The sequence below is a fragment of the Cyprinodon variegatus genome, unplaced genomic scaffold, assembly GCF_000732505.1.
Source record: "Cyprinodon variegatus isolate N-32 unplaced genomic scaffold, C_variegatus-1.0 Scaffold303, whole genome shotgun sequence".
Lineage (NCBI taxonomy): Eukaryota > Metazoa > Chordata > Actinopteri > Cyprinodontiformes > Cyprinodontidae > Cyprinodon > Cyprinodon variegatus.
In genome coordinates this window covers 216,789-240,044 of record NW_015150756.1, presented here as the reverse complement: position 1 = coordinate 240,044, position 23,256 = coordinate 216,789, and the positions used below count along the sequence as shown (strand labels likewise).

The window sequence follows — 23,256 nt, the reverse complement described above, 5'->3', positions numbered from 1 at the left end:
GAGGCATAGTTGTTGTCCACAAAAATCAAAGCGTGCAGTTGCACGCCTATAATAAGAAGATGAGCCCTGATCGCGTTTCTCTGTTCCTCTTTTAAAATTAATTTGCTGTCGATATCTTCTAGAACAGACCTAATAGCAGAATCTACTCACCTCAACTCTCCAGCGGCAGCCATTGTTGTTGTCACCCAAGCGCGCTTTGGTCACATGGTTGATTATGTTACTGTTGATCATCTGTCCATCATCGTATAAAGCCCGCCCTGACAATTTGATTGGATCGCCAAAGAGTGGGCGATAATACTCGCGCTACTATGGAGCAATGCCAGACCGAACTTCCCGACCTCAAACCTTGTGGGCGGGACTAAGTTCGGAATGGCACCCAGGCTATTGATTTCTACCCCAATGTTCTGAATTGGCCCAAATTCTGGCAGCAGAAAGGATGGCAGTTTAAGGAATAGCCCAGGAAGGTAATCATAGCTCTTGAAAAAATTTTGTCCAGGAGAAACTCAGCTTAAAGTCATATGGAAATCGTATTTAAATGTCAAATCATTTTGGCTTAAACGTGTATAAATTTACTCTTTATCAGATGATATTGTCCCAAAATTTTGAAAATTTCTAAAAATAAAAAATGTCTTAAAATCTGTGGGGTTTTTTCCGTTATCGTATGCAGGCCATTAGTTATACGTCAGCCGGAAAACCTAAATTCGGCCAATCATATATAAACGGTCACCTGTTAATCGTATTTTTTCGGTCATAGCATCTTGATTTATATGTCGCAGCTAATATATGCAACAGTTGAAGTAACAAATAAGAATCCTTTCCTTTCCCATTGAGTTCCGTCCCAGTGTTCATGGGGATGGACGTCTGTGTCTTCAGCAGGCGTAGAGCTAACAGAACTGGCAGCGTTGCGAGGCAAGGGCTCAAACATGTACGGCTGGAAGCCTTCTACACCAAACCAAGCTTCTGCCGCCCTGGCGTCCTCTTCCACAACATCTTCGCCCCTGCTTTCCTCCTCTAAATAAAAAATGTATGACGGAGGAGACTCATCCATGACCTCCGACACTAAACTCTCCTCCTCTTGCATGTTTCCTCTGTCCATAGCGTTCCTTGACAGTGTCGTTTCTAAGTCACCAATTTAGTGCTACTTGGTCCCAATGGAATTTCCCATTAGGAACCTACTAGCACTAAGTTGCTAACTGGTTAGCAAGATGCTTCCGAACCAAACCGGCCACAACCAAATGTGCTTGCAAACCTTCCGCCACAACAATCCCACCTCCTTGATAAACGACCAATCACATTCACTTTATTCACTCACTCGAACAGCCGCTTCCCTATGACTTTAAGCAAGGCATTGACTCGTGATTCTAAAACATCTATTAAACTCTGAAACATGAAGAAAATATAACCAGGTTTTTGTGCTAGAGAATGTAACTGTAAAGTAGGTCAAAATGAGGCACTGTCTGGCAAAAAAACAAAAAAAACATTCATAAAAGGATAGAGATAGAAGGAGGGAAAGTGATCTGTTAGAAATGAACAGAAACAAAGAAAGAAGAAAGAAAGAAGTTCTACCATTCTAGCTTCCTTTGGGGAGATGAATAAGTTGAAGAAAGGACAAAAAAAATATTTTTCTCCAGGTGGCAGAACCTCAGACTATTTTCTCATTCATCCTCAAAATTTGTGCCTAGATTCAGTTATCTCTCATTTCAGTATTCCTTAACGGACCAAGGGTTCCCTTCTTTTGCCCCACTGACTAACAACAGATCTACAGCTTACAGAAGGATCAGAATCCAAACACAGGAAGCGCCACAGTTTGATTTAATGCCCTCTGAATGATTGATGATTTATACCACCTTTCAAAGGAATATCCCAACGCTTCATTGTAGATAAATCCCTGAAAAAATGAGATATTCAGATAAATCATCAACAAAACCTTAAAAGTGTCTGAAAAGAGGCTGCAGAAGTAAACATTCAGTAAAATGAGGTATCCCCTGCTGATGTTTTTTGTTTCTTAACTTTGGGACAAGTTCAAAGTTTCCTAATGTTTGATTTTCAAACAGATAAACAGCCAAATAATAACAGTTGCTGCAGTGATAATTAGAGACTCATATATTCATTAAGATTCAGTATTCTTTAAGGATAAACCTTGTCCAAATAAAAATAAAAAGAAAAAATGAGGCTGGCAGAAACAGCAAATCAAAATTTTCAACAGTTTTTTTTTTGTTCTCCATTAAAATTGGTCCTTGATCAGAGAAAAGCTCAGTAAAAAAATAACTTTATGTGCCATAAAGATGGTGACATATTTACTCTAAATAGACCCAAAAACATGCTTTGTTCATCTACACAAACGGAGGGAAAGAATAAACGCTGTGTCCTGATTTCCTGGCAGGAATTTAGGTGACCCAGAACTTTCGGGAAAACAGGTCAGGTGAAACAGCTGCTGATTCTTAAGCAGAACCACGCAAAGCCTCCGTGTGTAGAAAAGGTTACTTAAATGTAATGACACAATAAAAACAGACAAAACAGAGGCTTTTTAGTGTAGGGTTTGGTTAGTGAGGCACCACAGAGCAACAGCCTTTAACAATGCTGAGGCTAATTTTAGCCAATAAAGCCAATTTATGGAATAACTATTTTTTTTATATATATATATAAAACTTTTTAAAAGACGTTTCATGTGTCAGATCAAACTATCATAGAGGAATGGACTTTCCCAGTGATAATTTGAACTACTGAGGGAAAAGGGATATTCAAACCAACTTGGTTTTACTGTAGATGAAAGCTGATTAACCAATAAGGCCTGGACACATCGGTTGCGCATGACTTTTTAATCTCTGATACAATTTTTTTCATGTCACACTGATTTCATATAAGAGGCTCTGACTAGGCAGGGTGAGCAGATCTGTGTAGATTTGTCTCTCCTCTGTCTCCGTGCCACACAAATCAAAACAATTTCCCAAATTCAACTTTGACAGATTGTGAAAAGTTATAAAGAAATATATATATATATATATACACATATAACCAGCATAGCTACATATTAAGCAAAGCCCTGTTAACGAGTCTGTGCAACATCTCAAACCAGAACAAATAGACTTTTTATAGGCCTATATTAAAAACATAATGAGATCTAAGTCTAATGGAAAGAAAAACGCTGCCGCTGTCCAGATTTGACAGTTTTTCCAGCTATTGACAGATTTTATTCGGTATTTTCTCCGAAAGCAGATGTGTTTTACTTTCTACTTGTGTCTCTCTTCCTATCAGACCAATGAAATAGGCGCTGAATTGTTGCGTAGCACGACTAAAATAGACTTGGGGTCCATCGCAGTTCTCCTGCAGAAAATCGTGTCTGTGTGATCATCCCCATTGACTTTCAAAAAGCGCTAAATGCCACAACCTCGTCGGACAAGATTTTCTATCGAATCAGACTCTGATTCGTATTTAGCGTTGATTGCAAGGTTGAAATTATTCTGCGCCAATATAGGGGATTCAATCCTTACTCTGCTTCAAGTCACAACACAGTATTGAAGATGGTGGGCTTGCTGCTATGTGTGTGGATCATCTTCAGATGCCCGTCTATTTGTGGGCTTAAGATCAATTCATGAATCATTAGATAACAACTTTTTTAATTCACAGTTGGACATTTCTTTATGGAGCTATTTCCAAAAGTTTGAATTGATATAAACCAAAAGAAAAAATGCTGTAAAGAGCTAAAATGTTTGGCTTTAATTAACAGCTGGAGATGCTGAGTCCTGCAAAGATGAGGCATCAATAGTTTGACTTATTATGTCTGGAGGGGAACAGTTCTTCATCAGAAATGTGATCAGAAGCATGTAACGTTGGGAATTTAAGCGTGATGTGAATGTAGGATGAATTCTTCATTAGCACCTATCGATACTGTCTGGACTTGATGGAAATACCAGCCAACAGAGAGGATGTCTGAAGGCAGGAATGAAGTGGCAGCTGAAGTGTTTGCTGTGTTGACAGAGATCTCTGAAAAAGAAAACAAGACCTCATTAACAGACTGTGAAGCTGTAACCGCTCCTCCATAAATCTGCCACCTTTATTCTCACATTCGCTGCCGACAGATTTCTTCTAATGAGATTCCTACAGCCCATATTTATCACCGGCTGCTTGTTTGCCTTTAGATCTGTTGGTGTTGGACCGGCGGTGAGTGCGCTGCGTTCTGTACATCTGTTCCTGTCAGTAAAGGTGATGGAGTCAAACTCACTAACACACTGCGAGCTGTTATCATGTCATCAGGCCCTGCACACACCGTGAGAGCCTAGAGGACCCAGAGGAGCTGAGGATCTGCCTGTGTTCCTAGTTATCCCACCCTATTTCCTGCCTTTTTGTTTGTGGGATTACAAACTCATCCAAACCTCTCTGTCTCTGTCTCTGTCCTCCTTGGAGCTTTGAGTGTCTCTCTCTGGGAGCCTTTGAGTTTTCAGCTTGTTCATCAGCTTGGAAAACTCACCGGAATTGATCCCAAAAGCTCTTAAAAACTCCTTCCAAGCCCTCAACACAGCGAGGCTCACCGTGTCACCAAGATTAAAAACTCAGCTCTTCAGTTCTGACATGTCTTCTATCTAAAAGCTTTTCACTGTACAACACGAACATACTGGGTCCCAGGAATGAAGGAATACATTCACAGAGACCTTCTTCCATGTTGGAGTCCACACCACACAACCTTCTGCTTTTTGTAAAAAGATCTGGAACAATTCTGAAGACATTTTCTCTTTTTTAGATAACAGCATTGAAATTACTCTGTTTTTATCCCCAAGGGATTATATTGCATTATTTATTTATATATAAAATGTGCATAAAACCAGGGGAGCAGCCTTAATTAATATTCTTCGCCTTTAAACACTCAGTCTTGAGTTAACACCTATCATCTGAAATTGTCAGGCTGAGAACAAAAGGACCCAGTATTTGGGGCAGAAAGACAGCTAGGTTTAACAAAATGTTAACTTAAGACAGATCTGCTAACAACAGTACATCATGTGTGCTAACATGATAGTGACCATGTCTATCTGGATGAGGATAATAATGAAGGTGTGAGTCATTAACCTGGTCTTAAAGTTCTTAAAGTTCAGAGGATGAGGTTGGATCCAGCCTGTCGGCAGCAGACAAGACGCAGCGGACTCCACCCAGAGAGTCCTAGACACTCAAGCCCCGGAGGTCGGAGGACAGGCAGGAGATCAGAAACAAGCAGACGAAGGACATCAGGGTAATTCAGAGGAAGAAGAAAAAGTTGGTGTTCCAGGAGATCAGAGACCCAAAGAGGTACTGAAGGGAGTTCCAGGGTATTGTCGGCAAACGGTTCCAAGTTCGGTATACAGACAGGCAAAAATCCAGCAGGAGTCCTAAGACAAGTTAGACAAATAGATCAGAATGTGGACAGGGAGGCTCAATAGTCCAGAGGTAGAACGGGTCAAGATCAGGTAATCAGTAAATAATAAGGAATGTTTAAGAACTCTGACCAAAGGCCCAAGTAATCGGACACGATGACTGGTTGAAGGTTGGTTGAATAGAGGCAGAAGTAGGTGGATCAGATGAACGGTAATGAGAAGTGGCCGGAGCTAGGCAGGTGAAAGAAATAAATAATCAGACCACAAATCAGCACCAAGATCTTGACAGAAATGTTTTGATGTCCACCACACCTGAGCTCACCCTTCACTCTGCCGAGTACATCCTAACGTTTTGATTAAGGTATGTTTACATGTAGATTTTTCGAAAGATACTTAAAATCAGAGATTATGGGTCCTGTGATCTAAAATATCACATAAAATACTAATAACTAATTGAACTTTATTGATCTCACAATGGAGAAATTTACCTCTGCATTTAACCCATCCCCTTGGGGAGCAGTGAGCTGCCATTGTGGGGTACCCGGGAAGCAGTATGGGGTTAAGGGTTTTGAATCAAAGAACCAGAGTAGCAGTCTGTGGGAGTGGGGCTTGAACTTAGAACTTCAGGATTACAAGCTCTATACTCTAATTACTCTAAAATCTCTCCTGATAGCCATTTCCAAATTTGCAGCTATTGGCTAAAGATATTATGAAGGATCTGGAGAATTGAACATAAAGTTGCAGACACATTAAACATGTCTGACCATGGCGCCAGCAGCATCCGGCCCTGGGATTACCTTTCTATCGATGGAGGTAGACTTCATCTGGAGGTCACAGATTGTTCCAAATACACTTCAGCATTTAGCTTAGAGAAAAATCTACATAGGGTTAGCTCATGAGAGTAATGTAAAGTTTTCAAATGGCCAAAGTGCTGCCAAGAACTAAAGATGATAGAAAACCAGTGAATGGACTGGTCAATGGTTCTTCCAGGAAATATTTTGCGGAAAAAGACTAAAGCTGAAAGATCCAAATTATAAAGAATGGTTGTGCTGGCCCATACAAAGAGATGATTGCAGCTTTTAAAAAACACATAACAGCAGTCTTTTGTGTTTAATTTCAAGATAGCTGGCACCGTTCTTTGTTTATTTGCAAGAGAACTTGTTTTTTTAAATCTGTCTGTTACTGTGGGATATCTGGGTCCTCTAAAAGGAGAGACTTAATCTTGCGAGCCCTTTAATTGTTGCATGTCCTATTTTAAAGTAGTGGGAACGCAGTGTTTAGAATGAGGTATCAGGCATTGTATCTATGATTTGAACATAGTCACATCTATCATATAGCCTCAGTTATATAACATGGGAGAATGTGCGTCCCAATGCGCCCATTCACATTGCTGCACCTCGTCATCCACCTCTGAGTTTTGTATTGTTAAAATGTCAGCCCAACTTTTATTGTGGACAAACTGAAAGGTGCTTTATTAATACAGCAGTTCCCCTGTTTCTGTGATTTATATGACTCTTCAATCAGGGGATCGTAAGTCTAGGCAAATGACATCATAACATGTAGTATTTTGTTTGTTTTCTCAGTACTTCAAACATTTATCATCTATGGCATCGAGTGTTCTTTCTCTTTTTTCTCTCCATTTCCTGTGGTTAATGGTGTGACGGCTATGGTTTTTTTATTTTTCAAAGAACAGAACAGTAACTTCTGAGTCAACTTTTAAGACTGATAGCACTTGCTCAGGCTGGTGCGCCACCCTGTGCAACATGCCACATATGGCTACGACTGGCCCTTAAAAGCTGACTTGCCTTGTAGGTAGTCAATCATTTTCTACTCAGGATCTTAACCGCACAGTAGCTACAGTACTAACTACAGTCCTAATGGTTCACAGTAAAAGTATAAACTAAATGCTTACCTTCAAAGTGGGTAATGATCAGTGTCGCTGTTCTGTTTAAAGCCAAAACCTGCCACTGCTTCATTTGCGTTGCTCAAATTTGGTCATATGCCTGTAGTAGGTGCTATTTACACTATGATTGTCTATGTCCCAACTTATAACTGAAGAAGCAGATCTCATTCAATAACTGCTTTATTCACAGTCTGGTTTGATGCAGCAGAGATGAGACGTTTCTTGTTTCGGTGTGTTCTACTAATCCAAGCATTGAATCGGCGATGATTAAAACTGGCAGCTCGTTGTTTGAGAGGAGACGCTGAAACTCTGCAGCTCAGTGGAAGAGTTTGCACACGGTGAACAAAGCAGATAACTTTGATGCTGCTGCGGATTTCCTCAAACAGGGAAGTCATAATAAATGAGCTCTGCTGCCTGTTGCTCTGACTCGCTCACAGCTCCATCACAGAGACGTGTTCAGGGGCCGTCAGCTGCATGAAGATGTCTTGAAATACAGCAGCAGCAGTGACAGCCTGGCAAGAGCTAACTTTGATCATCTGGAAAAACAAAAAAATAGATGAGGAAGCAGTAAACTAGGATGCCTCCAAGGACATTTAGTTTCTTTGGGGGCTGTAATAATAAAATAATTTGTCTCTGTACTTCCTACTTTAGATTATCAGGGGTCATGAGCTAAAACTGTCTTGGTCTGATCTACCTAGCAGATAGAAATAACAGCTCCCCTGTCTGCAGCTATCAAAACCAATAAATAAATTACTCTAATGATATCCTAAACAAAGTTATCCTTGACAATCAAATGTCCCATTAGACCATTAATTAATTAAATAGCTTGGTATAATCAATAAAACAGTTTTCTAATCTTTGAGTTTATTTCAAACCCAAAAAACATTCTATAAATCTTAAACAGTATTAGCATGCTTTGTTGTCTGATGTTAACAGTTTAATCTGGTTAAAACTTAACATCCCATATTTTCCTTAAACTCCATAAAATCATCATTTGCAATAGACAAGGAAAGTTTATAAATAAAGCACATCTTAGTGACAGGACAATTTGAAGTGCTGTACATGAAAACAAAAAGGAAAGTACATTGTATTTCTATAGATGTAATACAAAGAATGAAACTGGAACATCAAAATAGGATGATTGCTTAAAAATAAAGATAAACTAATTGAAAACAGAATTTAAAAAATCTTATGGTTAAAAAAATGGAATCAAGGTTGGACTGGAAACGTTTCTAGTAATCTTTAGATGCCACTCTAAGCAAAGGTGTTTTTTTATCTCCATTTAAAGCAACTGATTTTAAAATTTCTAAAGGCTTCTCCACCTTGTTTGGTTCTGGCTCTGGTTATGCAGAATAGATTTGTTGCAAAGGACCTCAGCGGTCTGGCTGTCGATCCACTGTCAGCCAGTCTGTAATGTATTTTGGAGCTAAGCCATTAATTGATTTTAAAGACTAAGAATTGATTCTCTGAGAAACTGGGAGTCAGTGGAAGGACTTTAGAAATGGGTTGATGCTCTCCACTTTCTTAGTTGTAGTTAGGATGCAGGCAGCAGCATTCTGGATCAGCTAAAGACGCCACTGCAGGGATCAAAGCTACTGAAGATGAACGAAGCAGGAGGTAGTTTTTCAAGGTCCTCCTGAGACATTAGTCCTTTAATCCAGGAGATGTTCTTTAGGTGATAGAAGGACTACTTTATTCCTGAGTCCATCACTACATCCAGATTTAGAGCCTGAAGTTGTAGCTGGATTAACTGAAGCTGGGCGCTAACTTTTAATCACACTTTCTGTGGTCCAAAAACTTGTACTTGAGATTTACTATGATTTAGCTCAAGAAAATTTTGACAGATCGATGTGTTGATTTCTTGTCTGTATTTACCCAGAGCTGGAATGGGTTCATTGTCACCTGGTGACATGGTGATGTAAAGCTGTGTGTCGTCTGCATAGTTGTGGTAACTTAGGTAGGTTAAATAGGATAGTTCCTAGGAAGGGAGCTTGGAGGATACAAAGTGATTTTTGGGGTTTATGCTGTAAAGTTACCCACCAACACAAAAAAGTCCTGTCAACCTCCTTAATATTTCCGACCTGTTTTGGACTTGTTCTTACCCTTACACTAGCATGTATTGTCACAGACAGTTTTTATGTGCTAGCAGCTAAGTTTTCTGACTGACCATTTCCAGTATCAACACAAAGTCTATAGGTCATGTGACTCCTGGGCTCAAACTTAATGTCCACTTTTGATTTTCAGCTCAGGTGTAAAAAAAATTATCCTGATTTCTTTCATATTTCCTTCAGGATTATCTACTGAGTCACATGTATGGCAACGCAGCGAGAGATGACCTGTGGAACAAGCTAACTAAGGTACGTCTTACTCTGTCTGGTTTTGAACCGACTTGCTTGCATTTGGCCTAAAGGCTTTAAGGCAGGGCTTAGCGCTGTCCTCTGCAGGAATGGAGAACAGTCTGACTCAATGAAGCCCTTAATTAATTCTAATGAAGGCCGGAGAGATGCTCGTTAAGACTGATTTGATGAGATGGAGAAAGATTGTTGCCGTGGTAACTGGAGCTTCTTGATTTCTAATTTGGCCTTCAAACATGAAGTTTTTAATTTCTATCCCTTCTGATAAGTTTATTTTTACCCCAAGATTTCCAAGCAACCAATTAGCGATCAAATTAACCTGAAGGTTGCTCATCTTTGTCTGGATAACTTTGCAAATTTCCACGTTTGCTGTCTCCTTTGTCGTTGTTTAAAGGCCATGCATTCAGAAGGTCAGGACATCGACATCGGAGAGATGATGGACAGATGGACTCTACAGATGGGCTACCCTGTCGTTACCATCAGCAAGAACCAATCCGAGCAACTGCCAACCCATTACATCACTATCACCCAGGAGCACTTCCTGTATGGAGAGGAAGTCAGAAAAAACAACAGGTCAGAAACGAGAAATGGGCAAATAGGTTAAGTCTAAAGAGCTTAAAGGTTAATGGAGATATTTATTTGGAACTTTTTATGTATGTTTTTATCATAATAGGTGACTTACAATCACATAGATTACTTTTCTAGAAAAGAATAGATAAAACCCAATGTTTAACTGGCGATCTAGGTGAAGAAGAGGGTGTTTGCTTCAATCAGTGACTCATATTTTAATGGTTTCTACATATTTTATTCACTTTTGACAAAAATTTTGGTCAATTGGTTTAAAAACCCTTTTTTTTAGGCTGTTGTAATCTTGTAGATGAGTGAGATATGTTGAGGAGTAATCATGGTTTAGACCTCTTTCATCGTTATCCAACCTTTCTCCGTCTCTATCTTAGTCCTTCTGCCCAGTCAGGCAGCCTTTTCCTATCTAAGGGTCAGAGCTTGTGTCTAAAGAAACACCTAATAAACTTTGCTGTTACTGCTATTTTAGCCTCTGAACAAATATTTACTACCTAACACTTTTGAAGAAAAAGGAATTACCACTAATGACCGTCACAGTTAATATCGCTGTTTTTTTATGCAAACGTTTGCCATCATCAATGAGGCCACTGCAAATTGAGTCTCCTGAATTAAATCCCACTAAGATTGCAAAAATAAAGACTTGACTTAAACATGTGGTTTGAGACTCAAGCTTTACTGGCAGCTCTTATATAATAAATTCTAAAAGGAAGACACTATGTGAGCTGCAGGCTGCAGCACCAGCAGGTTTTAACGTAAAATTAAGAGCCTGATTTCAGCCAGTGAAGTTGGTGCATGATTATGAGATCAGTTCCTATCAATCTGTTTGTTAGCTGCAGCTTGTTGCTTCATCTAAAAGTTTTTGACTTATTTGCTTTATTAACCCTCCACATTGTGTCATCCATTCTGATGCAATTTATCCATTTAATAAGAATATTTTAGTATTTAATATTCAAAACAATAAAACCTGCTAAAAAACCTGCAGGAAAGGTTTGGTAAATGTCCTCGTTTGTCAGAGTTTGGATGACATTGCGTTTTAAAGACTCACCTGAGTTTGGAAAACTCACTGAAAGGATAACTTCAAAACTTCATGTTACATGATGCATTAGGCTCTAAATTTGTTCATTTCCGATCATGCAGCATTTTTCCTGTTTTTTCAACATTTCCTCACCTCCTTTACTACCTCTCCATCATTTATGTGTCATTCATATTTTATTCCCCTGATGTTTTATTCAAATCCTTGACAATCTTCAGAGTTTATTCTCTTCTGCATTTTATCGACCCACTTTCTCCCCCATCAATACTTCACATCTTCTATCCTTTTTTTCTTCCTGTACGGCAGCTGACATTTACAGTCGCTTCGTCCCGTTCAGCTTCTCTCTGGAAGTTTCCTCCGCTTTCATCGAGGTTCTTAGTGTGCGACTCGGGCTGCTCCTGAGGTTCTGTCAGCTGCTGAATCGAAGTCGTCTCTTTAAGGCGCTGCTGATTTTTCGCTATTTGCTTTCTTTGAGTCTCTCAGAGCTTCGCTCAGACTCCCTCGGTGATCTCAAGGTTTTCCTCACCCTTTGGAAAACAAACTGTTGCTGTGCTTTTAAAACCCAGCACCAGAAGACCGGGTCAGTTGAGCTGCGTTCAGAAACACACCAAAAGAAAATGTTTCCTTTATTGATCGTACTAAAAACTGCCTAAATCAGATCCAGTTGTTGAAGCTCCTTTTTTTCTCTGGAGGTAGATTAAGCATTCAGCTGCAGTTACCAGGTTTATAGAACAATAAATACTGAAACTGTTTATGCTAAGAAGAAAGACGAAGAGCAGCTTATGAAGAGCCACTTTTGTTAGATCTGTCCAAAGCTTTAGAAACGGTCAAACAGGCCGTTATCTTTTCTTTTCCAGGCCTTAAATTACAGCATTCTTTACAGTTCACATATTTGTTCCTGATGATTACATGTCCAAGTCAAAGCCCCATCTCGGTGTACAAGCTCAGAACCAGGTCATATGCTGTTCATTCGCTCTACTTGTTTTTAAGTTTATTCATCAAAGCTGCTTTTAAAGTTGCTGCAGAAAAAGGGCTGAAAATATGAAGTTAGATTCAAATCCCCTAATTATCAGAAAGTTGGAGGTAATCATGCAGTTTAACCAGTGAGAATGTGGACCGGTCAGTTAGCATCAATGCTAACATTGTATATTTGGATCATCAAAGATCAAAAGGCTTCATTCTGCCTTCATTTGATGCTTTCCCTGTGAACTGGCCTTTTTGATGTTTCATTGGAGAATTGCACTGCTTACTGTGATTTGTCAGACAAAAACTTCTTTACTTGAAGATAAAAATATTATTTACAGAAAAAATTCTGGCTGAAACTAAATAAGTACAAAAAAAAAAAAGTTTAGATTCCAGTCTTTTCCGTTTAGATAATTCTGAATGTGAAATAATGGCTGATAAGTTAAGTGCTTGGACAAAATGCTCCGTTTATGTCAGCATACAACACATCTTTTTGGAGAAATTATAATACCGAAAAGGTTCCTGACTGCAGCCGCTGGGAATAGTTTGCCATTTATCTCTACACGCCTGATATCATGTAAGCCCAGCTCCCAGCCGAGGGGCCCGCAGTAAAAAAAAAAAGTCAAAAATAGAAGAAAAGAATGCAAAATGTTAATTTTTTGGTATTACATCCATCTTTTTTTTACAGTTTCATTTTTTAAATTCATGTTCACTTTCCTAAACTGAAATTTTCAAGCCTTACTAAGCTTACTGTTATATGAGTTTGAAGGCACAAATCTGTGTTACCTGAAGGTCTAAATACGGTGGCCCAGAGGTGTCACCACTAATACAAAAGCCGCAACACAATTACAAGAGCCACAACACAATTACAAGAGCCGCAACACAATTACAAGAGCCGCAACACAATTACAAGAGCCGCAACACAAATACAAGAGCCGCAACACAATTACAAGAGCCGCAACACAATTACAAAAGCCACAACGGCAATGGCCGCAACAGAAATCTGAAACTACAACGGAAGTAACGCAACAGAAATAGCCGCAACGGAAATCTGAAACTACAACGGAAGTGACGTAACAGTTGGTCGTTATACATGACAGTAGAAGAAGAAGCTGACGCAGCAGAAAAGCCAATGAAGAAGGAGGATAGTAGATTATAATATATAATAATATATAATATAATATATAATAATAGATCAGTAACTACGTAAGTTAATTTATGTAAAAAACTTACCCCTTCCTTCCTGCAGATCCTTAAAAAGTCATTGCGGCTCTTGTATTTGTGTTGCGGCTCTTGTATTTGTGTTGCGGCTCTTGTATTTGTGTTGCGGCTCTTGTATTTGTGTTGCTGCTCTTGTATTTGTGTTGCGGCTTTTGTATTTGTGTTGCAGCTTTTGTAATTGTCTTGCGGCTTTTGTACAGTAATTGTGTTGCGTCTCTTGTATTTGTGTTGCGGCTTTTGTATTAGTGTTGACACCTCTGGGCCACCGTATCTAAAAGAGCTAAAAACCTTCACAATCTTCAAGATTATTAAATCCGATTAAGGTAAATAAAAACAATAATACAATATATGTCTTAAAAAATTAGCATAATAGTTTGTAGTGGTCTCAATTGTCGATTTGCAAATCTTCTAGGAACTTTGATGTCAGTTTTTTACTCAGAAAGAGCTAGACTGTAAAAAAATAGTAATCTGCACAATAATCACCTGGCGGTTGTTTGATACAGTTTTCTTTAGTTTTTGATAAAAAAAATAAAATAAAAAAAGAATTTGTAACATTTTCTGTTTTTTAGATGTTTTAAATGAACAGGCTGGAGTAATTTAAACACAAGTAGAAATAACGATCTGATATATGTTTCTGAAAATCATGATGCTGTGGACAAGGTCATTTTAGATCCTCACAACAATAAAATGTAAATCTGATTAAGTAAAGTCAAATAAATTCCTGAAGTGTTTCAAATAACTGCTGTAGACCAACATGTTTTATTTATAAAAAGAGAGAAGATAAGAGTACAGGAGGCAATATGTGTTTATTAATAAAAAATACTCTAAAAGCAGTTCTGCTGTTTCCTTTATTTAAAGAAGTTTATTTTTATTGTTTAAAAATGAAAGAGCATATCATCTACTGATTACTGCTGGGATAAAGTACCTCCAGAACCACCAATTAAAACATAAAACCAGTAGTAATCATATTACTAAGGTAATATATGCTGGTCTTAAATGCTTTTATGACTGGATGGAGTTTTTCTTTGAATATTTGTAAAATATTGTCTGCTTTGTGGAAACATTCTCTCAAGATAAACATTTCAGACGATTAGCATAATCCAGTTAGTTTCATATTCAGTCATATTTATAATCCCTTTTTGCTTCCTAGACAGCTTCCTCCTCTTTAATCACCAAGCAGATGTAACTTTGAAGGGAAAACTGAGGCTTTTTTCAGGCTAAAACAAAGTTGGATTTCTGCTGGAGGGTTCATTTGTTTAAATCTGCCTTAAGATACATAATCAAAATTATGGATTTACCAAAATGTCTTTTATGCTTAAAGATTCAAAGAGAGCCAGGATCTAAGCAGGCTGGCCATCAGCCTGTATTCATCTTAACATTATAGATGCTTCAAAAGCCTCTGATGTGCATCATCTCTGTTTTCAGTTGCTTCTACAAAAAAGATAAAAACAAGAAATGTGTTTTTTTATTATCTGGACATTAGGTCCCCTTTGGTTGGACTTTCTATGGTGATTTTCAATAGTTTCCATCGTTTCTATTGTCAAACTTGTGAGAAATGTGTGATCTACACAGACAAAAGCCTCTTTCCTATTGAAAATACCAGGTTAACACAGGTTTTTTTAAACATTTTAATCATTTAAACATTTGGCTCCCTAACACTGGCAATAAAAAATGGGTCTAACCCCTCGCTGGGAGCTGATCTTTCCCCCCGCGTCTGAGTGTCTGATGACACCATCACGCTTTGGTTCACATTGATGATGTATCGAGTGTAACAGAAATCAGGAAAGTAAACAATGGAGAGCAACATTTAAGGAAGCCACGGCATAGTCAGTGTGCATCATTGTTCACTCTTTTATCTCTCTTAATCCCTCTGACTAGAGCTGCGGCATGTTTATCGAATGTAAGATGTGGCTGGTGTGGTGTGTTGACGTCCGTACTTTGCGCTCAAAGGTATCTTGAATTTAGTCGGTCAACCCTGCTCTGGTTTTCATACATTATGCCGATCAGAGCCGGGTAGACAAGGGTCAGTGTGCTGTTCCAACTGCCAATAAAAGCAGATTGTTCGCGGGTTTAAATGAGTTTTTTGGTAAAAGAAAAAAATTAATTCAGATAGGCTCACCTGCCTGGTTGCTCAAACCTGATATAAGCATTAATGGCTCAGATGCTAAAGGTGTCAGACAGGGAAGAGAACATTGTGATTACAGAATAGAGGTTTTAAATTGACAAAAATGTTAGGGGTCAGGAATGGCTCTATATTATTTGCCCTGCCCAAATAGGTTTGAAGCTGAGCTCCATGAACCAGTAGGTAGACTTAGGGTTGGACGATAATTCAATAACAATATATATAGATCAATAGATGTGTGGCGCCAAAAAAAAAGAGTTGATAAAAGTTTGATATAGAAACACAGTTTTCCTTCCTTTTTATTGTAGCCTATTATGTACAGTAGGTCGCCATCCGCTGAAGAATGGTTTCAGACAAAGTCTGGTAACATAACCAACTTGTTTTATCATCTAAGCAGCTCTCATCCAATGGAGAACGAGCTGTGTTGGCCCGGGCGCGGTTCCTTGTCATCAGAGGAATCTTCAGGAACTTCTGCTCAAACAAAGCTGGCAAACCAAGCTAAACTGGGCTTCCTTCTTTTTGATAAAGCATCCAAGCGGCATGAGGACATTATTTACGCAGTAACATGCTTCTTATTGATGGATATGCTGCCGTTGTCTGCAATTGAAAAACCTGGCTTCAAACAGCTGCTCGCCACTCTTGATCCACGATACGAAGTTCTGGATCACAAGTTTTTTTCTAACTCAGGGCTCCCTTATTTGTACCATTAGTGTAGGGAATCAGTGCAAAATGAGCTGCAGTTTGTATGTTACTACGTCATAACGTCAGACCTCTGGTCAAGTTGCACATCCGAGCCCTAACTCAGCCTCTCAATTCACTGCATAGACAGAGAACGGAACCAGAGAATTAACTGTCTAGAATCTTTTAGATAATTATTGATATCCATTAATATGTTTTTTTTTTTTTATCGATATGCTTTTTTTCTTTACCTTAGCTGGGAACCCAAAAGTGTGAAAAGGATGTGTAACCCTTTAGCCCTTCGGCTAAAGCTCACTAAGTCACTTTTAGGACTTTCCACCAGTTAAAAGAGTCGTCCAGGTCCTGAGAGTAGGCCCAGATCATTACACCACCACCACCATATTTGACTGGTGTTATTTTCTTTGTTTTGTAAATTTAATGTGACACACTGTTTCCAAAATATTGACTTTTAGCTCCATTAGTCCTCAAAATATGTTCCTTCAATTCAATTTAATTAAATCTGTTGTCTTTCTTGGTAAACATGAAGCGATGAATTTAGGTTCTTTGGGTAATCTGTGGTTCAAGTCTCGGCGCTATCCCTAGGCACTTTCTACCCAGTGTGTTTTGTTTTTTTGCTGTCAAATCGTGACCTCTCGTCTTAAATGAGTGACTTCATTTTTGTTTTTTAATTTTTTAATACTGAGGCCTACATCTAGTTGTGAGACAATTCTGTTTTCTTAATTTTACAGACCTGGAAGAAACCAGTGCTGGATATGGCTACTATAACTTTAAAAAATGTGATTAACTAATAGTTCTGTCAGAAAGGTCATCACGTTGGCACATTAACCTCGTTTGGAGTGGATACTTCCTTCCTTTAATCAATGGTTAAATCGTCTGCTTCTAATGGAAAATGTACTAATGTCAAAATCAGCAACATTAAAACTAACAACAACCAGAAAAAAAGTTATTTTTTTGCCTCTTTTGCTTTGATTTGTCTTACTAATACACATAAAAGCAAATGTATAAACGAGGTCAATGTGTGTTTTATCCGGGGATGAGGAGCAGCAGGGGCTGGGTAGAGAACAGCCATCTGTAGTGTTTTAAGTGAAGAAATATGCATTAATGGTTTCCTGCTTCTTTGCTTCCTATATATCCAGTTGCTTTATGCCTTTGATGAATAAACTATAAACTCTAAGGACGTGTGCGCTCATAAATATTAATAAATGTATTCAGTTGTCCATGCAGCTGACTGCGTGTGAATCCCTTCTTGTCAGTTGTTCAAATATGAATAGAGGATTGAATATTTGGCAGCCTGGCAGCCGTATCGATCCTCCACCGCCTGCAGCGACAAACAGCTGTTATAGGAAAAGACGTTTTTCGTTGGGTACATTACTCTCACACTGAAAATATAAACACACATCTGTGAAACCGATGTAAGGGAGTCAAGCTGATTGTATTTAACCTCTAATTAACGTCCTTTCTAATTAAAATCTAACTGAGTCTGATCAAAATGAATTTAATTATAAAACTGGCTTTTAGTGGAAGTGAGAAGAATTTAATGTTAACAGCCATTTTAATGGTGCCATTAGTTCTGGGATACAATAGACGCGCTGTTTGAAGTTGGGCTGCTGCACGAAGTAGGAACTGGTGGAAAAACATGAAGAAACGTTGGTTTATGTCATGTTTTAGTTGAAGAACTCATGCGGAGATCAGAAAATGAAATCAAGTGAAATATCTACAATGAAACGTTTTCTCTTTGGTGTTATGAGAAGAACTTGGTAAGACTTCTTGAAATCATGATACAAGTCTCACCAACTTTTTACCTAAAGATTAATAATCCAAAAGAATCTACTCTTGCTTAGTTTATCAATTTCAAAAAAAGATTTNTACAAGAGCCGCAACACAATTACAAGAGCCGCAACACAATTACAAAAGCCACAACGGCAATGGCCGCAACAGAAATCTGAAACTACAACGGAAGTAACGCAACAGAAATAGCCGCAACGGAAATCTGAAACTACAACGGAAGTGACGTAACAGTTGGTCGTTATACATGACAGTAGAAGAAGAAGCTGACGCAGCAGAAAAGCCAATGAAGAAGGAGGATAGTAGATTATAATATATAATAATATATAATATAATATATAATAATAGATCAGTAACTACGTAAGTTAATTTATGTAAAAAACTTACCCCTTCCTTCCTGCAGATCCTTAAAAAGTCATTGCGGCTCTTGTATTTGTGTTGCGGCTCTTGTATTTGTGTTGCGGCTCTTGTATTTGTGTTGCGGCTCTTGTATTTGTGTTGCTGCTCTTGTATTTGTGTTGCGGCTTTTGTATTTGTGTTGCAGCTTTTGTAATTGTCTTGCGGCTTTTGTACAGTAATTGTGTTGCGTCTCTTGTATTTGTGTTGCGGCTTTTGTATTAGTGTTGACACCTCTGGGCCACCGTATCTAAAAGAGCTAAAAACCTTCACAATCTTCAAGATTATTAAATCCGATTAAGGTAAATAAAAACAATAATACAATATATGTCTTAAAAAATTAGCATAATAGTTTGTAGTGGTCTCAATTGTCGATTTGCAAATCTTCTAGGAACTTTGATGTCAGTTTTTTACTCAGAAAGAGCTAGACTGTAAAAAAATAGTAATCTGCACAATAATCACCTGGCGGTTGTTTGATACAGTTTTCTTTAGTTTTTGATAAAAAAAATAAAATAAAAAAAGAATTTGTAACATTTTCTGTTTTTTAGATGTTTTAAATGAACAGGCTGGAGTAATTTAAACACAAGTAGAAATAACGATCTGATATATGTTTCTGAAAATCATGATGCTGTGGACAAGGTCATTTTAGATCCTCACAACAATAAAATGTAAATCTGATTAAGTAAAGTCAAATAAATTCCTGAAGTGTTTCAAATAACTGCTGTAGACCAACATGTTTTATTTATAAAAAGAGAGAAGATAAGAGTACAGGAGGCAATATGTGTTTATTAATAAAAAATACTCTAAAAGCAGTTCTGCTGTTTCCTTTATTTAAAGAAGTTTATTTTTATTGTTTAAAAATGAAAGAGCATATCATCTACTGATTACTGCTGGGATAAAGTACCTCCAGAACCACCAATTAAAACATAAAACCAGTAGTAATCATATTACTAAGGTAATATATGCTGGTCTTAAATGCTTTTATGACTGGATGGAGTTTTTCTTTGAATATTTGTAAAATATTGTCTGCTTTGTGGAAACATTCTCTCAAGATAAACATTTCAGACGATTAGCATAATCCAGTTAGTTTCATATTCAGTCATATTTATAATCCCTTTTTGCTTCCTAGACAGCTTCCTCCTCTTTAATCACCAAGCAGATGTAACTTTGAAGGGAAAACTGAGGCTTTTTTCAGGCTAAAACAAAGTTGGATTTCTGCTGGAGGGTTCATTTGTTTAAATCTGCCTTAAGATACATAATCAAAATTATGGATTTACCAAAATGTCTTTTATGCTTAAAGATTCAAAGAGAGCCAGGATCTAAGCAGGCTGGCCATCAGCCTGTATTCATCTTAACATTATAGATGCTTCAAAAGCCTCTGATGTGCATCATCTCTGTTTTCAGTTGCTTCTACAAAAAAGATAAAAACAAGAAATGTGTTTTTTTATTATCTGGACATTAGGTCCCCTTTGGTTGGACTTTCTATGGTGATTTTCAATAGTTTCCATCGTTTCTATTGTCAAACTTGTGAGAAATGTGTGATCTACACAGACAAAAGCCTCTTTCCTATTGAAAATACCAGGTTAACACAGGTTTTTTTAAACATTTTAATCATTTAAACATTTGGCTCCCTAACACTGGCAATAAAAAATGGGTCTAACCCCTCGCTGGGAGCTGATCTTTCCCCCCGCGTCTGAGTGTCTGATGACACCATCACGCTTTGGTTCGCATTGATGATGTATCGAGTGTAACAGAAATCAGGAAAGTAAACAATGGAGAGCAACATTTAAGGAATCCACAGCGTAGTCAGTGTGCTTCATCGTTCACTCTTTTATCTCTCTTAATCCCTCTGACTAGAGCTGCGGCATGTTTATCGAATGTAAGATGTGGCTGGTGTGGTGTCCGTACGTTGCGCTCAAAGGTATCTTGAATTTAGTCGGTCAACCCTGCTCTGGTTTTCCTACATTATGCCGATCAGAGCCGGGTAGACAAGGGTCAGTGTGCTGTTCCAACTGCCAATAAAAGCAGATTGTTCGCGGGTTTAAATGAGTTTTTTGGTAAAAGAAAAAAATTAATTCAGATAGGCTCACCTGCCTGGTTGCTCAAACCTGATATAAGCATTAATGGCTCAGATGCTAAAGGTGTCAGACAGGGAAGAGAACATTGTGATTACAGAATAGAGGTTTTAAATTGACAAAAATGTTAGGGGTCAGGAATGGCTCTATATTATTTGCCCTGCCCAAATAGGTTTGAAGCTGAGCTCCATGAACCAGTAGGTAGACTTAGGGTTGGACGATAATTCAATAACAATATATATAGATCAATAGATGTGTGGCGCCAAAAAAAAAGAGTTGATAAAAGTTTGATATAGAAACACAGTTTTCCTTCCTTTTTATTGTAGCCTATTATGCAGGTGGCCATCCACTGAAGAATGGTTTCAGACAAAGTCTGGTAACATAACCAACTTGTTTTATCATCTAAGCAGCTCTCATCCAATGGAGAACGAGCTGTGTTGGCCCGGGCGCGGTTCCTTGTCATCAGAGGAATCTTCAGGAACTTCTGCTCAAACAAAGCTGGCAAACCAAGCTAAACTGGGCTTCCTTCTTTTTGATAAAGCATCCAAGCGGCATGAGGACATTATTTACGCAGTAACATGCTTCTTATTGATGGATATGCTGCCGTTGTCTGCAATTGAAAAACCTGGCTTCAAACAGCTGCTCGCCACTCTTGATCCACGATACGAAGTTCTGGATCACAAGTTTTTTTCTAACTCAGGGCTCCCTTATTTGTACCATTAGTGTAGGGAATCAGTGCAAAATGAGCTGCAGTTTGTATGTTACTACGTCATAACGTCAGACCTCTGGTCAAGTTGCACATCCGAGCCCTAACTCAGCCTCTCAATTCACTGCATAGACAGAGAACGGAACCAGAGAATTAACTGTCTAGAATCTTTTAGATAATTATTGATATCCATTAATATGTTTTTTTTTTTTTATCGATATGCTTTTTTTCTTTACCTTAGCTGGGAACCCAAAAGTGTGAAAAGGATGTGTAACCCTTTAGCCCTTCGGCTAAAGCTCACTAAGTCACTTTTAGGACTTTCCACCAGTTAAAAGAGTCGTCCAGGTCCTGAGAGTAGGCCCAGATCATTACACCACCACCACCATATTTGACTGGTGTTATTTTCTTTGTTTTGTAAATTTAATGTGACACACTGTTTCCAAAATATTGACTTTTAGCTCCATTAGTCCTCAAAATATGTTCCTTCAATTCAATTTAATTAAATCTGTTGTCTTTCTTGGTAAACATGAAGCGATGAATTTAGGTTCTTTGGGTAATCTGTGGTTCAAGTCTCGGCGCTATCCCTAGGCACTTTCTACCCAGTGTGTTTTGTTTTTTTGCTGTCAAATCGTGACCTCTCGTCTTAAATGAGTGACTTCATTTTTGTTTTTTAATTTTTTAATACTGAGGCCTACATCTAGTTGTGAGACAATTCTGTTTTCTTAATTTTACAGACCTGGAAGAAACCAGTGCTGGATATGGCTACTATAACTTTAAAAAATGTGATTAACTAATAGTTCTGTCAGAAAGGTCATCACGTTGGCACATTAACCTCGTTTGGAGTGGATACTTCCTTCCTTTAATCAATGGTTAAATCGTCTGCTTCTAATGGAAAATGTACTAATGTCAAAATCAGCAACATTAAAACTAACAACAACCAGAAAAAAAGTTATTTTTTTGCCTCTTTTGCTTTGATTTGTCTTACTAATACACATAAAAGCAAATGTATAAACGAGGTCAATGTGTGTTTTATCCGGGGATGAGGAGCAGCAGGGGCTGGGTAGAGAACAGCCATCTGTAGTGTTTTAAGTGAAGAAATATGCATTAATGGTTTCCTGCTTCTTTGCTTCCTATATATCCAGTTGCTTTATGCCTTTGATGAATAAACTATAAACTCTAAGGACGTGTGCGCTCATAAATATTAATAAATGTATTCAGTTGTCCATGCAGCTGACTGCGTGTGAATCCCTTCTTGTCAGTTGTTCAAATATGAATAGAGGATTGAATATTTGGCAGCCTGGCAGCCGTATCGATCCTCCACCGCCTGCAGCGACAAACAGCTGTTATAGGAAAAGACGTTTTTCGTTGGGTACATTACTCTCACACTGAAAATATAAACACACATCTGTGAAACCGATGTAAGGGAGTCAAGCTGATTGTATTTAACCTCTAATTAACGTCCTTTCTAATTAAAATCTAACTGAGTCTGATCAAAATGAATTTAATTATAAAACTGGCTTTTAGTGGAAGTGAGAAGAATTTAATGTTAACAGCCATTTTAATGGTGCCATTAGTTCTGGGATACAATAGACGCGCTGTTTGAAGTTGGGCTGCTGCACGAAGTAGGAACTGGTGGAAAAACATGAAGAAACGTTGGTTTATGTCATGTTTTAGTTGAAGAACTCATGCGGAGATCAGAAAATGAAATCAAGTGAAATATCTACAATGAAACGTTTTCTCTTTGGTGTTATGAGAAGAACTTGGTAAGACTTCTTGAAATCATGATACAAGTCTCACCAACTTTTTACCTAAAGATTAATAATCCAAAAGAATCTACTCTTGCTTAGTTTATCAATTTCAAAAAAAGATTTTAAAAAATAAAATACTTATTGGCTTGATCAAAGATTGTTAGGTTTGGTTAGATGGACCCTTTTTGCAGTGTGTGAGGATTGAGGGGGCTTAGGAGAGAGGCAGGTGCATCTGCCCACTCTAATGCTGCGTTCACACCGGGGGCAGCTGGCGCAACAGAAGCAGCGAGTTTACATGCAAAGTCAATGGTTGACGCGCGTCAAGGC

The 23,256-nt window shown here is 38.2% G+C and overlaps 2 protein-coding genes across 3 annotated transcripts in view; both read left to right on the top strand.

Moving 5' to 3' along the window:
• Positions 1-23,256, top strand: part of LOC107090620 (histone H2A-like) — a 665,777-nt gene that overhangs the window by 427,941 nt on the left and 214,580 nt on the right. The gene's annotated exons all lie outside the window — the stretch shown is intronic.
• The window catches only part of trhde (thyrotropin-releasing hormone degrading enzyme), a 249,933-nt gene that overhangs the window by 174,105 nt on the left and 52,572 nt on the right, over positions 1-23,256 (top strand). The window contains exons 9-10 of the mRNA XM_015384105.1: positions 9,537-9,602; positions 9,994-10,172. Of these exons, the coding sequence (XP_015239591.1) occupies positions 9,537-9,602; positions 9,994-10,172 (245 nt within the window). The remainder of the gene's footprint in view (positions 1-9,536; positions 9,603-9,993; positions 10,173-23,256) is intronic.